This window comes from Canis aureus, chromosome 17 (genome assembly GCF_053574225.1).
Source record: "Canis aureus isolate CA01 chromosome 17, VMU_Caureus_v.1.0, whole genome shotgun sequence".
NCBI lineage: Eukaryota > Metazoa > Chordata > Mammalia > Carnivora > Canidae > Canis > Canis aureus.
In genome coordinates, this window is record NC_135627.1 from 55,593,641 (window position 1) to 55,610,348 (window position 16,708).

The following is a 16,708-nucleotide window of genomic DNA, read 5'->3' on the forward strand; positions in this document are numbered from 1 at the left end:
ATATTGAACAACAAAAGGTCATGTATGCTTTATACATTTATATACTAAGGCAAAAGGATATGTAATCCTTTTAAAATAAGTCACAAGTCTTTAAAGACTAGTTTTTATTCTGGAAAATGAACTCATCCAGTGTTCATCAGTCTCTTATCATTCCAGCCAAGATGATGTTATAAATAAATATATGAAAATAAAGTTGTCATCCCCTCCTGTGTTCCCTAATTGGATCTGGGTGATTTTCTAGTCCCCTAGACTGGAAATGTCAGCATGATCTTTAATCAGTCCTTTCCCCTTGCTGCCTACTTCCAGTCATTTCCTCCTCTATCAGTTCTGACATCTCAGATACAACTGCCACACACTCCTCCTTCCAAGCTGTCATTACCTGGTTCAAGCCTTCATTACGTTTTATGTGAGTTTTTGCATTAAGCCTTATTCCAATTCAGTAAACATTCTGCAAATGCCTTCTCTGCATCTTTGCCTTTGTTTTGACTGCAGCACCTATGTCTGAAAGGTAGCTAAATTAAATCCTTCTAAGAATCCAGATCCAGGAGTGATAGGGAAGGGATTGCAGTGAATTCACTGCCCATCTGTGCATGTCAAAGGGATTGTTGTCATGCTGAATTGGGGAGTGGAGAAGGGCATTGCTGCCAAATCTTCCAGTCTTTTGAGAGAGGCTGGAAATGCAGATTTTTATATGAAATTTTCGGATTTTTTTTTCACTTCTGTTCTAGATACTTCCCCAACAAAAGGAGGGTCAACATTGCACTTTAACATGTGAAAAAGACTGAGAAGTCCTGCAGTAAACAAACCTGTTTAAAATTCTGGACTCCTTAGTGGCCTAAGGGGCTCTTTACCACTTGACTCCTTACTACCATTCACTGATGCTCTAAAGAATGTGCTAGATCATTTCTGTGTTTAACTGGATTCTCTTAACCTGTAATGCCTCCATGTTGTTTTCCTCATCCCTCAATTCAGTTCATCTCTTGCTAGCTTTCTCATCTGTGTTTTCGTGACAGTATGCTGTACCCCTGTCATAGTTATCCTGTTTATGTTGTTTATAGATTAGCTCTTTTTTCATTAAACTGGGACCTTTTTGAGGATAAAGACCTGTGTTAAAAAAAAAAAAAAGGCCTGTGTTCATACTGTACCATGCACTTGGCACCATGTCTAATGGTTGTAGAGTAGAATGTCTAATGGTTGTAGAGTAGACGCTTAATGTCAGAATGAGTGGTTGAGCCCCTGAATGAAGGCAGGTTGGAACTCAGGCTGGTGTTATGGAGAAACAGTAGTTTTCTAACTGGTCTTCATTTTCATTTTATATATATGTTCTGGTGCATGTTTTTAGGAGCATATTTTGTACTTTATTCTTTTGTTCAAATGATACTTGGGGCCCTCCATTACTTGAGAAATAAAGTATCTCTGTACTATGATATTTAAAATATTCCATGATCTAGCCTCAGTTCTCCTTCTGAGTTTATCTCCCCCTATTCCTTAGTTTGTATTCTCCCAGCCAAATGTGACTACATTTTCATTATCAGACTCTTAGTGGCTTTGCTCAGTTGGTAATTTCTAATAATATATTCCTATCTCAGGTTATTGAAATCCCAGTACCTTTCAAAACTTAGCTCAGGGAGTGCCTGTGTGGTTCAGTTGGTTAAGCGTCTGCCTTCAGCTCAGGTCATGATCTCGGGGTCTTGGTATCCAGCCCTGCGTCAGGCTCCCTGTTCAATAGGGGGTCTGCTTCTCCCTCTCTCTCTGCCCCTCCCTGGCTTATGCTTTCTCCTCTCTCTCTCTCTCTCTCTCTCTAATAAATAAAAAAATGTATTTTTAAATATTTATTTATTCATGAGAGGCAGAGAGGCAGAGACACAGGCAGAGGGAGAAGCAGAGTCCCTGTGGGGAGTCTGATGTGGGACTCAATCCCAGAACCCCAGGATCATGGCCTGAGCTGAAGGCAGAGGCTCATCTGCTGAGCCACCCAGGCGTCCAAATAAATACTCTTAAAAAAAAAAAAAAGGCTTAGATCAGGCTTTCTCTCTTAAGACATTCTTCGACTCTTTTTTTTTTTTTTTTTTAAAGCTTTCACTCATTTATTCATGAGAGACACACAGAAAGAGGCAGAGATACAGACAGAAGGAGAAGGAGGCTCCTCGCAGGGAGCCCAATGTGGGACTTGATTCTTGGACTGGGATCACGCCCTAAGCCCAAGGCAGTTGCACAACTGCTAAGCCACCCAGTTGTCCCCATTCTTCCTCTCTTAAAATGGAAGAAGTAGTGTCTTCCTATCTGATCCTGGCACATTGGGGCTCTCTTAATTAAACATTAATTAAAATGTATCTCTTACGGTTATGGATGTAGTTTTTATATCTTCTGGCTGACAATGGAGATCTTACACTCAGTACTTTGCTTATAGTAGATACATAATACGTTTTTAAGCTTTAGACTATTATTTAGGCTGTAGACATAAAGATAAGAATTGTAATGAGGTTATTACTTGGTTTAAGTATTAGGACCATTGTAATACAAACTCCTCATAATATACATATGGGATTAATGTAACTTTTGTTTTTACTATATGATTACAAGTAGGTTAGTTGCAGAGAGCCAAGGGTAAATATTAGTTGATCTATGTAAATGTTATATTTTATGTAAATGTGATGTAGTGTTACTTCTTTTAGTTCTTAGTGTACATTTGAAGAAAACATGAAATCTAAATAAAATTTTTCTTTTCTTTTGTAGGAATCAAGGAAGGACTGAGGTAAGATTATTTCTATGATTATTTTATTTAAAAACATGAGATCATTTTGCTACGTATTAGTAATAGTAAAGGGAAGTTGGTGTTTGCATACTGGAAAACTCCACATCAAACTGGTGGCTGATAGTGTGGGACACAAAACAGCATAAATGCTACTTTTGTGTGAATGAATGGACTCCTTTCTAGTTGTTCATTCTTAGCATTTTTCTGCCATGACCTAAACTGTCCCCTCTCTGGGGGGGATGAGGGGGGACGGACAGTAAGACTGTGAGGCTTACTATTGCTACAGTAATACTTCAACATTATTTCAGTGTGGCAAAGGCATTTGGACTGGATTTTTCAGGGCTTTAGGTTTTGATTCATTAAGTCCAGGACATAATTGTAGTACTTAATCACATAGTAGAGAAATGTTTAACAAATGCTTCTTAATCTTTCCTGTGCAGTTGGGAGATTATTATTTTATGTTCATAAATCTTTTGATGTAAAGTGTGATCTTCCCTTGGGGATCTGGTATATAGTAAAAAATCGTTTTGAAAGAATATCTACTATGTGTTTTTATTCTAAGTCTCAATATTGCATTATCTTTGTAAATATTTAGTTGTATTTGTTAAAATATTCGAAAATGAAACAGCACCATGTACTCCTACAGTAGTCATTGAAACCTAAAAAAGAAATATATCCTTTGCTTATTGGAGTGTTTAAGCTTTCTTAATAAATAGCTTGCTCCCCCCCTTTAAGTGCAATTGCTTTCTTTATACTCTTAAAATATTCACTCATTCAGCAAATACTGTTTTCCTTCTATGTGCCAGGCACTTTGCTATATATTTATTTATATTTAAATATGTGTTTAAGTATATATATTTATAAGGATACAAACGTAACAAGACATCCCTTGAATTCACAGACCTTAGGGGGGAAAAATTATTCCTGTTTTGGAAACAATTTCTTTAACCATAAACCAGAGAAAAAGTTTGAAAGCTGTCACCCATCTTTATAATGGTAGATTCGCCCTGTTATTCTGATAAATGGGAATAGATTCTCTTTTTTTAAGATTTATTTTTTTTATTTGGGGGTGGGGGGAAGCAGAGAGAATCTTAAGCAGACTCTACTCTGAGCAAAGAACCTGATGTTGGGCTTGATCTTACAACCCTGAGATCATGACCTGAGCCAAAACCAAGAGTTGAATGCTTAACTGACTCTGCCACGCAGGCTCTCCTAGATTCTCTCTCTCTCTCTCTCTCTCTCTCTCTCTTTTTTTTCTAGATTCTCTTTTTATGACTAAGTAGGATTGTTTGATAAAGTTTTAGAGAAATGTTTAATAAATGACTAGAAATGAAGATTCACATTTTAAAAAAAGTATTTGATTTATAATGAGAATTTCTGTGAAAGATACTTTGAATACATAAGTCTCTTGTAATAAGCTCTTGTTAATGTGTCTATCAGGTGTCATTTACTTTGAATGAAGATCTTGCAAATATTCACGATATTGGTGGAAAACCAGCTTCGGTTAGCACTCCTAGAGAACATCCGTTTGTCTTACAAAGTGTTGGAGGACAGACATTAACAGTCTTTACTGAGAGCTCATCAGGTAAGTGGGAATAGAATTATGTAATGTGATTCCTGTATGTGTTGTATAGATTTTCTGTCTCAACGTACACTTTGAGGTCATTCCCAAGGCTACTCTATCTGTTGTTCTGTCTGCCTCTATTATTCATGTCATGCTACCTATTTCCTGTGATTAATGAAATTTTGGCTGTTACTCGAAGGGTTTAGTTTCCATTTGGGGCATGAAGAAATAGAACAAAGCAGATGGAAAAGCATGGTGCATCAAGCTGTCTTCTAGGATGTTGAAGAAACAGTATTCTGAGTTTTGCCAAGATAGGGTCATACTTGCCTGTTTTGGTAAATTGATATTCAGCAACTATAAGTTGTGTTTAAGAAAAATACTGCTTAATATTAGGGAATATTTTAGTCTGAATATTTGCTTTTGTAGATTTCAATACTAAGGGCCTTTTTAGTGCAGAGAGATGAACTGTATGTTTTGACTTCCAAGAAACTCTGTTAAATATAGTTTGTAGGGGATCCCTGGGTGGCGCAGCGGTTTGGCGCCTGCCTTTGGCCCAGGGCACGATCCTGGAGACCAGGGATCGAATCCCACGTCGGGCTCCCGGTGCATGGAGCCTGCTTCTCCCTCTGCCTGTGTCTCTGCCCCTCTCTCTCTCTATGTCTATCATAAATAAATAAATCTTTAAAATATATATATATATGTATATATATAGTTTGTAAATTTTGTGTATTTTCTCTCATATATTTTACCAGTTCAATAAATCAGGAGCAGGTATTTAAGTTTGTGAATTAAATACAGAGAGAGATTTTTTGCAGCATACATATATGTTTATTTTCATTGTTGTTTGATTTTAACCTTACCTGAATTAGAATATTACTATTAACGTAGCAGGGCAGCTCATTTTAATGGAGCTAATTTCTCATATCTAATTTAAAAAGTTTACTGTTTGTATAAAGAAAAGGTGTAAGAAATTATAGTATGTAGAATGTTACTGTTTAAAAAAAAAAGATAGTGTTCAGATAAATCTTTTGTGGTGTCTTGAATTACCAGTAACTGCATAAACTAATCTAAAAAAATTCGTCTTTTTTTCCCCCTTGGACATAGTATGAAACAAAATGGTAAATTATAGAGGTGCTTCTGTGGCTCAGTTGGTTGAGCATCAGACTTTTTTTTTTTTTTAGCATCAGACTTTTGATTTCAGCTCAGGTCATGATCTCAGAGTCCTGAGATTGAGCCCTGGATTGGTAGTGGTAGTTGTGGGTGGGGAGCTTCTCTCTCTTGGCCCCTGCCCCTGTGCACATACGGGCTTTCTCTCTCTAAAATAAATCTTCAAAAAAAAAAAACCCAGCAAAATGATAAATTATAACTTTTCTATCTTGTGGTTTAAGGTAAAAGTTTTGTTTTATTGGATTGTTCTGATGCTACAAAATTTGTAATATAGTATTACAGGAGGTAGAAAATGTTAAACACCTGCATTTTCTCTTGGAGAATATTCAGCCATTCAACAAATATTTATTGTATGTCATGTTATGCAGGGCATGGCGTAGGTGCATCCAAGGAATCTGTAATTTGTCTTGTGATTGGTAAGATTTATTAAGACCTATTGAACCTGTGAGGTTTTCTCTACTTCTGTGGTTGTTCGTGGAGTAGAAGAGGCATATGGCACCAAGACAGTAAATAGGAAGTAGAGCTTAGAACAAAGTTTGAGCTCCTTTTGCAGAGAAAGGTACTCTATTTTCAGTTTTTTTTACATTTCACTTAGTTGCTAATTTTTTCAGTGCATGATTTATTACTTATACAAGAGATAGTGATTTAGAAAGTTTGTTATCCTCAAAATTAATCTTCCATTTTTAATCTTGTAAATCCTTCAGTTAGTATTGTGCTCTTTTTTGAACATTTTGTGTTCACATTTCTGGTTACAGTGTACTCCAAAGTGAATATGGTATTATAAGGATTATCTTGGCAAGGATATGGAAGAGAACCAAGATTGTGATCCTTCTGAAGTTTGGACAATATGTTCTTGCTTTGTAGAACTGTGGTAATACAAATGCAGATCTAAGTTGCTGTTAGATGTTGCATACTGTAAGGAAATTTTTTGCTTCTTAATCTCTCATTTCTGTGTCATGTCATTGTTCTTTGGCTCTCCTTGCATATTTCTGTGCTTCAATTTCCTTATTTGCGAAATGGGATAATAATTATTAACATTCATATATAAATAGGAATTTATTTCAAACATTTAGAACAGCACTCTACATAATAAATGCTCAAATAACTGTTAGCCATTACTAATATTAGATATTTTAAAAGATATATATCTGTGTGTCTGTATTTTTTAAGTAAGCTCCAGGCCCAATGTTCTACTAACTGAGCCAGCCAGGTGCCCCTGTATTAGATCTTATTTTTAAACACTTTAGGTTTCAAGTGTATTTTAAGGCATATGTATGCATTTTTAGCTCTGTGTGTATATCATTTGATGTACTTCAGGCAGCAGATTTTTTCTTTTTCTTTTTTTTTAAGATTTTATTTATTTATTCATGAGACACACAGAGAAGCAGAGACATAGGCAGAGGGAGAAGCAGGCTCCTTGCAGGGAGCCTGATGTAGGACTTGATCCTGGGACTCCAGGATCACGCCCTGAGCCAAAGTCAGACGTTCAACCACTGAGCCACCCAGGCGTCCCACAACAGAGATTTTTATGTTCAGTGTTTTCTTGATTGCCTCAATGATGAGAAAAAAGTTCTGTAGAGTTATTAACAATTTATTTCCTTTTCTGAGGAGCATTATGTCATTTGCCACTTCTGATCTTGAAGATCTCAGTTCTATACCTGGGTTTCTTGAATCTCTAGGAAATCATTAATAGCAGGGGCTCTGTAACTGCATGACATATTTAAAATGCTAGATATAGGGGCACCTGGGTGATTCAGTCAGTTGAGCGTCCTGCTCTTGATCTCAGCTCAGGTCTTGATTTCATGGTTATAAGTTTGAGCCCTGAATTGGGCTCCATACTGGGTGTGGAGCCTATTTAAAAAAGATTTGTATGTATGTATGCTTTTCTGTGGGACAAGACTGTAGCTTTCATTGGAGACTCAGGTCTGTGACCCAAAAAATCTTCATAGTTCACACTGTAGTATTGGTTGATAATGAACCTGCCAAAGTATGATTAACTAAGCCATTTTATAGTGAGTAAAGCCATTTATTTTACATTGAAATATACATAAGGCAAGAATTTTTTTTTTAATTTAATTTAATTTTATTTTATTTATTTATGATAGTCACAGAGAGAGAGAGGCAGAGACACAGGCAGAGGGAGAAGCAGGCTCCATGCACCGGGAGCCCGATGTGGGATTCGATCCCGGGTCTCCAGAATCGTGCCCTGGGCCAAAGGCAGGCGCCAAACCACTGCGCCACCCAGGGATCCCATAAGGCAAGAATTATCTTAAATATTTTTATGTTTTTCCCTCAAGTGTAGAGCTGTACCAGCTTATAAAACTTTGCTTTTCTAGGCTCTTCATTTTTTTAAATAGTCTATATGTCTATAAAATGTAGAATTTTATAAGAAGAGTTAAAACCTCACTTGAGGGATCCCTGGGTGGTTCAGCGGTTTGCCGCCTGCCTTTGGCTCAGGGTATGATCCTGGAGACCCGGGATCGAGTCCCGCGTTGGACTCCCTGCATGGAGCCTGCTTCTCCCTTTGCCTATGTCTCTGCCTGTGTGTGTGTGTGTGTGTGTGTGTGTGTGTGTGTGTGTGTGTGATGAATAAATAAATAAAATCTTTTCTAAAAAAAACCTCACTTGAGTTTAATGTGTTAAGAGTTTAAATAATTTTATTCCTTCTATTAATATACCTTTTGCTGGTTTTTGAGAGGCCCCTTTGAACCAATTTTCTAATGATTCAGTTTTACATATTAGAATATCTTTGTGGGGATGGAATTAGAGGGAACTGATTGTATCTTTTACATTGTCTCCTTAATTAAAGCAATCTGCATTTCATGAGTGTTTTAGGAGCACAATTTGTTTCTAGTTGAGTATTCATGTTTGAGAGAATATGTTTTATTTTTAAGGGCTATTTTGGGTTAGCCCTTTTTGTACTCCATATTTCTCTATGAAATTCTAAATCTGTTTCTCTATTAAATATTTTTATTAGCTAATATCCTTATCTCTCTACCCTTCTTTAGGGAGAAATGCCTCATGTGTTTGGTCTTTATTCTTTTCCCTAGATCTTTGGTTTAGTATTTTTATCTACTATTTGTTGATAATAACTTCAATTTCTTTTATAAGTTACACCCCTACCTTTGTTCAAACTTAGTTTTCTTCTTTATAATTGCAAATTCTAGACTAAAAGTTGTTAATTCATCTGTTCAGATGTTTATTTATTTTTATTTTTTATTTATTTTTTTATAAAGATTTTATTTATTCATTGGGGTGGGGGGGCAGAGACACAGGCAGAGGGAGAAGCAGGCTCCATGCAGGGAGCCCAATGTGGGACTCAATCCCAGAACCCTAGGACCACGCCCCGAGCCAAAGGCAGACACTCAACTGCTGAGCCACCCAGGCATCCCTGTTCAGATATTTTTAATGCTAGGCCCTGTGACAGAATAAGACTAGACTTGGGGTTCCTGGATGGCTCAGTCAGGTTGAGTGTTTGCCTTCAGCTTGGGTCATGGTCCCAGGGTCCTGGGATCGAGCTGTGTCAGGCTCCCTGCTCAGTGAGGAGTCTGCTTTTGCTTTTCCCTCTGCCACTCCCCCTTCACTTGTGCTCTCTCTCAAATAAATAATAAAAATCGTAATTAAAAAAAAATAAGACTAAACTTCTGTTCAGTTGGGCAACTGGCATGTGGAAAAAATGCTTGCTACAGAAAGTGCTCTGATGGAGCTGTGTATAAAGGAGAAAAAAGAGTACTTTAATTGAAAGAACTGGGAAAGACTTCAAAAGTGGAGATAAATTTGAGCTGGACCTTGACGTATATGAATAAGTGTGCCTTGAATAGGAGGAAATAAAATAAAAATAAAAATAAAAATAAAAATAAAATGCATTTTTCTTGCCTTCAAATATCCTATTCTTCATTTTACTTTCTCCAAGTCATACTTTGTCGTAATCTATCTAAAGTCCATTAAATAGTCCTGGTTACATCAAAGCAAAATAGCTCAGTTGTGGACTTGGTAGTCTAGTTTAGAGATGAAATGTTTGAACTGGTGCAGTGGGACTGGAAAAGAGCCATCCTGTTCTAGAGATAGTAGAAGTAATTTTGACAGCTTTTGGTGATGATTTAACTGGGAGAATTGGATGAGTGGAAAGTCCAGAATGGTTTCCAGGCTTTTTTGGCCAGAGCATCTGGGTAAGTGGTGAAACCATTACTGAGTTAGAAAATATTGGAGGAGATGGGTAGGATTAGAGCTGATGGAACCACAGTGGTGTTTTTGCTCTAAGTTTTCATTTTCTTTGACCTGCTGCAACAGTTCATTAATTCAAAAAACTGATATTTGTACCTACTGTTTGCCAGGACCTCTTTTTTTAGACTTGGGATACCTTAGTATCCCAAGTATTTAGTATTTTTTAGCAAAATCCCAGTCTTCATAGTGCTAACATTTTAGTAAGAGGAAATAGCAACAAATAATAAATGCCATAAATAAATTGTATTGCAGACTAGCAGGTGGTGAGTTATCTGGGGAAAAAGCAGAAAGTGGGATCAGGAGTACTGGGTTGCAGATGAGGCTTTCAAGTTTAATATTTTTAAGTAGGCTCCATATTCAATGTGAGCTTGAACTCGGGACCCTGAGATCAAGAGTCTCATGCTCTACTAAGTCAGTTAGGCACCCCAGGGCTGGCAAGTTTAAACAATGTGGTCAGTGTGGGCCCATTGAGAAGATGAGATTTGAACAGACTTGAACTCCTTCAGACGATTTAGGCATATGGAATTAGCCAGCTAGTTTTCAAGGCAGGGGGAGCAAGCTTGTTCCCTAAGGTGCGAACAAGCGTAGCATGTTCCAGGAGTAGCAAGGAGGTCAGTGTGGGGGGTGGAATAGATGACCAAGGGGAAGAGGAATAGGCTATTAGTGGCTAAGTGGTAGGCTAGAGAGGAAGGGAGTTGGCAGTGGCAAATCATGAAGGAGTTTGTAAACCAGTAAGGATTTTGGATTTTATTTTGAGCAAAATGGAGAGCCACTGAAGGGTTTTTGAGCAAAATAGAGATTTGATCTGATTTTTATTTTATTAATTTATAAGATTTATTTATTTATTTATGAGAGCCACACAGAGAGGGGCAGGGATACACAGAGGGAGAAGCAGGCTCCCCGCGGTGAGGGGAGCCTGAAGTGGTACTCAATCCCAGGACCCCGGGACCACAACCTGAGCCAAAGGCAGATGCTCAACCACTGAGCCACCCAGGTGACCCTGATACACATTTTAAAGACTGACTGGTTGGCAGTTGAGAAGAGACCAAGTTGGAAGCTTGAGGTTATGGCAGTATTCGGGAGAAATTAACAGAGCTTTGGTCCAGAGTGGTAACTGTGACAGAGGTCTAGGCTCTCATCTGATGTCCAGTCCCATCTTTAGTTGTCTTCACAGGTAATCCACTTGGACTTTTGATATAAAAATCATACCGATTTTCCCATTTTTAAATATTTATTTATTTATTTATTTTTATTTATTATTTTTTTTATGATAGTCAGAGAGAGAGAGAGAGGCAGAGAGAGGGAGAAGCAGGCTCCATGCACCGGGAGCCTGACGTGGGATTCGATCCCGGGTCTCTAGGATCGCGCCCTGGGCCAAAGGCAGGCGCCAAACCGCTGCGCCACCCAGGGATCCCCCCATTTTTTAATCCTCCATATGTTTGTATTTCTGTTGGTGATACATCATCAATCTTTTATTGTCTTGGCCATGATAGTGCTTAGCCTCCTCTTACTCTCACATTCAGACAGGTGCCCCATTTAGTTCGTTCTACATAAAAATCACATGTGACTGTTTTAGGCAGTCTTCTGAAGCAGTCCTGTGAAAAATTCTCCCATCCTTTCCACCCTCTCTAGTCCAGTCTGCTGAAATCCCTTATATTTACTGGTGCTTCCTGGCACCTGCTCCTGCTTTTTCTCCTTTTTTCCCTGTCAGGGATTTGTCTGCCTTTTTTAGTCACAGCTACCCTGCCTTTACTGTGCTCTGGTCTTTCTTGATTCTTCCTTCATCTGGACTCTGGCAGTGAAGTTTGTATTAGTCATTTTGCCCCCAAATTAAACCTTGTGGACAGGATACTAGGTCTCCTACTTATTTCCATCGTGTCTGGGCTAGGATTGGCCAAATAGTGAGTGGACTTAATAAAGTAAAGGTGTTAAAATAGTTTATTTTCTCCTAAGAATTACTACTACTCTAAACATACATTTTAGAGTGGTTCTTAAGGGATGTCTGGGGGGCTCCGTGGTTGAGCGTCTGTCTGCCTTTGGCTCAGGTCATGATCTTGGCATCGGTCCTGGGATTGAGTCCTGCATTGGACCCCCTTGCAGGGAGCCTGCTTCTCCCTCTGCCTATGTCTCTGCTTCTCTCTGTGTGTTTCTCATGAATAAATAGATAAAATCTTAAAAAAAAAAAAAAAAGTTTTTTCAGTGAACTGGCTTATTAATGACTTCCCTCAAGGTTTAAGACATTTGCGGTTCAAAATTGAATATTACATTCTTTGTTTCTCATTTTATTTCTTGCTCTTTTATTTTTATTTTGGCACAATTATTTTACTTTATTTTTGCTAACCAGAGTAGTTCAGCAATGTGTCCTGTAACACTTGGTTAACCACTGTCCACATTATATAATAAGACCTATTCCCTGGATAGTATAACTGCTGAGATAATTGGAAGTATGTGAAAATTTATTTGGTGGTGGCCTGTCTTACTTTCAAACTTGATTTTGGTAACATATACCAACAAGTATTTGTCTTAGAATGTGTTAGATTGAATTTGAAGAAAACTGTTATATCTTGTGGAAATGTTCTTTGAAGATGCTGAATTAGCAGTCATGTTGGAAATATTGTAGAATTTATAATCTTTGTATGGACTATCCTGCCCAAGAATGGTATCCTTTTTCCCAAGAATGGTAATGAAGGATAAATATAGGTAGTATTTTTATTTCAAATTGAATTTTTGACTCTTAGTGGGAAACATTAACTTGATGCATTTCTCCCATTTGTTGAGAATGGGATATTAGTTGTACAATTTCCAGAGATTTGAACTAAGCTTTATATGTATGTGTTGTTAGCATTCAAATACAGCTGTTTACTTTTTTGTTGAATTTTTTTTCTTATCACTGCCTTTAAACATGAGTTACCTTCTGTTGCCTAAATCAGCACCATATGCTTATTACTACTTGCCATGCTACTGTACTCAGATTTTATTTAGTCATATGTATCATAATTGTAATAATTTTGTATCACTTTTGTGCAGTGGTTCTTGAACCTTTTGGTCTCAGGGCACCTATATATTATGTGTTAACATAAATAACATTTTTATGAAAAAAACCCTGTTTTCAGAAAAGATTTAGGGGGAAACATGGCATTTTACAAATCATATTAATGTCCGGGTTAAAAGATAAGCTGTATTCTTCTGTCCACTTCTGCATTTAGTCTGTTAATTTCTGTTGAAGTATCTGAAGAAAATCTGACCTCTTACAAACACGTAGTTAGAAAAGGGAGGAGTATTTAGTGAAATTTTCAGCTAATTGTGAGAATTCTTTTGATAGTACACCCAAATTCTGTAATTGCTAGTTTCTTAAAGGTTTGTTGCAGTATAGAATTTGAAACCAGGGGTGCCTCAATGGCTCAGTGAGTTAAGTGCCTGCCTTTGGCTCAGGTCATGATCCCAGGGTCCGGGGATCAAGCCCCACGTCGGGTTCCCTGTTCAGCGGGGAGCCTACTTCTCCCTCTGATGCTTCTACCCCACCCCAATCCTGTTCTCTCTCTCTCTCTCTCAAATAAAATCTTAAAAAAAATTTTTTTTAAACTTGAACAGTAAACTTTTTATACTGTTACATTGAAATCCATAGGCTTTATCTAGTACTTGAAATGAATCCTTGACCTCTGCATGATTTTGAACATCATATGTACATCATTTGGAGAATGTTGGTTCACTGAGTTATGTACTTCTTCCACACGTTGACATGTTTCCTTCTGTAATAACAAAATTTTGCATTCATTAACATCACCAATTTATTTTTATTATTTTTTATTTTATTTATTTATTTATTGAAGATTTTATTTATTTATTCCTGAGAGACACAGAGAGAAAGAGAGGCAGAGACACAGGCAGAGGGAGAAGCAGGCTCCATGCAGGGAGCCCGACATGGGACTCTATCCTGGGTCTCCAGGATCATGCCCTGGGCCAAAGGCGGCGCCAAACCGCTAAGCCACTGGGGCTGCCCTATTTTTATTTATTTTTTAAACTTTATTTATTTATTCAGGAAAGACACAGAGAGAGAGAGAGAGAGGCAGAGACACAGGCAGAGGGAGAAGCAGGCTCCATGCAGGGAGCCTGATGTGGGACTCGATCCTGGGTCTCCACGATCACGCCCTGGTCTGAAGGCGGTGCTAAACCACTGAGCCAGCTGGGCTGCCCAACATCACTGATTTAAACAGAAAGTCTTTAGGTTTAGATAGCTGTCAAGCTTATGATGGTAGTTATAAATTTTTCAAAACTGCGAATTTTCATTTTGAAGGTTGAATTTTTTTTAGCATAATACGATTAGGCAAACCTTTATTTATTTAAATTCAATTAATTAACATATATTATTAGTTTCAGAGGTAGAGGTCAGTGATTAATCAGTCTTATATAATACCCAGTGCTCATCACATCCCATGCCCTCTTAAATGTCCCTGAAGGTTGAATTTTATTAATGGTGTCGAATACTCTTGGTTGTTTCTTTGAAAGGTTGGGCTTATTCCATTCATTTTTGAGGAAGTATCTTCCAGATAGATACCAGAGTCTGATAGCCATAGTTTGTAGTAATTGCCACCTGTAAGTCCCATCCACTTTAGTAAGCGTGCCAGCCTTTCTACTCTTCCAGTGCATTATGTGTAGAAACCCCTGTGGAAAGAGTAAGGAAGCTATATTTTTTACTTTCTCTAGAGTAATGGCCATGCCACTGGAGTAAGATTTGGAATCTTACCACTTTCTGGCAATCTTATACTTGTCTGGAAGAGCAAACTGAAGTAAAAATGTACGACTTTGTGTTTTCTTTATTTTCTGAACTACCACCAAGTTTTGTGGCTGGTTCAGCTTTGAAATTTTTGCCAATTGCCTGAGCCAAGTCTACTCTCTTAAGTTAAAACTAATAGAAAATGTTCCTTTATTCAGTGGCTGGAATAAAAGGCATGTTTATACTCTTTTCATGTTTAGGTATGCATGCATAAGTGCATGGTGTAGATTTAATAATTTGGGGATGAGGGTGAGGAGAAGAAAAAAACTGGAATGTAATTATAACATTAAGGTTTGGAATCAAGTTAGTTCATTAAGGCTGATTTACTTTATTTATTTTATTTTATTTTTAAAAAGATTTTATTTATTTATTTATGAGAGACACAGAGAGAGAGAGAGAGGCAGAGACACAGGCAGAGGGAGAAGCAGGCTCCATGCAGGGAGCCCGACGTGGGACTCCATCTCGGGTCTCGGGATAGTGCCCTGGGCTGAAGGCAGCGCTAAACCGCTGAGCCACCCAGGCTGCCCAATTTACTTTTTACTAAATGAAATATTTCAAGTCTATAATAAACTGCAGACAATAGTGTAACTAGTATTACAATAGCTGTATTTCATAACTGTTGATATTTGCTATATTTTTTTAGAGATATAAAATGTTTTAGGTACAGTTGATGTTCCATTTTCTTTTTCCTGGTCCCATCCCACCTCCCTGTAACCAATTGTCCTTGGGTTAGTGCATATTCTTGTGACTCACTTTGAGAGTCTGCAGTTGTTTACAACAAAAATCTTGACAATTTTACTGAAGAAAACAAAATTCTTTAGAGATGGTTTAAGCAGTGTCATCCAAATTTCTAGCAATTAGGGGGCACCTGGGTGGCTCAGATGGTTAAGCATCTGCCTTTGGCTCGGGTCATAATCTCAAGGTCCTGCAGTAGAGCCCTGCATCTCATCGCACCGCCTGCGCAGCGGGAGGTCTGCTTCTCCCTCTCCCTCTGCCTCTCACCCTGATTGTCTCTCTCCCTCTCTCCCAAATGAATAAATAAATAAATCTTTAAAAAAATACCCACCAGATTTCTAGGAATTAGGAAAGCTCAATACTTAGATTGAATAGACATTTTTTTAGTGTAGAATATATCTTGGCAAGCCTTTTTGGTTGTTGTTTCATTACTACGTGATTGGTTGTTGTTTCATTACTACATGATTTTTTTTTAATTCCCTGGGATTTAGAATAGATTATGTGATCAAAAGTAATTATTAACGAGAAACTTAAAAATTCAATCCCGTGTGTTCTGGTGAGAAATACTGATTGATCAGTGAAAAATATAAGGATAAAAGACTTTTGTTTTTTTTTAAAGATTTTATTTATTCATGAGAGACGGGGGTGGGGGTGGGCAGAGACACAGGAAGAGGGAGAAGCAGGCTTCTTGCAGGGAGCCTGACGTGGGGTTTGATCCCTGGACTCCAGGATCACACCCTGGGCCAAAGGCAGGCGCTAAACCGCTGAGCCACCCAGGGATCCCCAAAAGAAGACTTTTAAATTTTGTGTTAGCCTTGCCACTCATTCAGTTTTTATTTTGGTAATGTAGTCTCTCCTATATGTGTATTGTGATAATCACACTGTCAGTGGTTTGAGTATGAGTTAGATAATATTTATAGTATTATTTTTCAGAAGAATTGATACGTAATTTATGCAGGGAATATTGACTCATTTGGCTTTTTGTCAGCTTTAATTATTGCTACGAATTTGTTAGAGTAACCTAAACCTTAGTTCTATTACTCATGAATTCCACTTAAGTTTTGTTGCCTAGAATCTTTGGAAGTTTGGGTTGTGATTTCTATTAAATTACTCACTTTATTTTTTTATTTTTTTAAGATTTTATTTATTCATTCATTCACATAGGGGGAGAGAGAGAGAGAGAGAGAGAGGCAGAGACACAGGCAGAAGGAGAAGCAGGCTTCACGCAGAAAGCCTGACATGGGACTCGATCCCGGGTCTCCAGGATCATGACCTCTACCGAAGGTGGCGCTAAACCACTGAGCCACCCAGGCTGCCCGTACTCACTTTATTTTGGACCACTGTCTTCTCTGTATCCTTGTTTGTGCTTTTTATGGAGATGTCAGAAAACATCAAATTTTTATATTTATTGTATGTTGTATTTGGCTATTCCTAAAATTCTGTGATGCTCTGTTTTTATCATCAAACCTGCTAATTTCTGGGACACCTG

The 16,708-nt window shown here is 37.8% G+C and overlaps 1 protein-coding gene across 1 annotated transcript in view; it reads left to right on the top strand.

Moving 5' to 3' along the window:
* The window catches only part of GTF2F2 (general transcription factor IIF subunit 2), a 147,071-nt gene that overhangs the window by 24,845 nt on the left and 105,518 nt on the right, over positions 1-16,708 (top strand). Inside the window, exons 3-4 of the mRNA XM_077855623.1 lie at positions 2,737-2,755; positions 4,196-4,340. Coding sequence (XP_077711749.1) covers positions 2,737-2,755; positions 4,196-4,340 — 164 coding nt within the window. The remainder of the gene's footprint in view (positions 1-2,736; positions 2,756-4,195; positions 4,341-16,708) is intronic.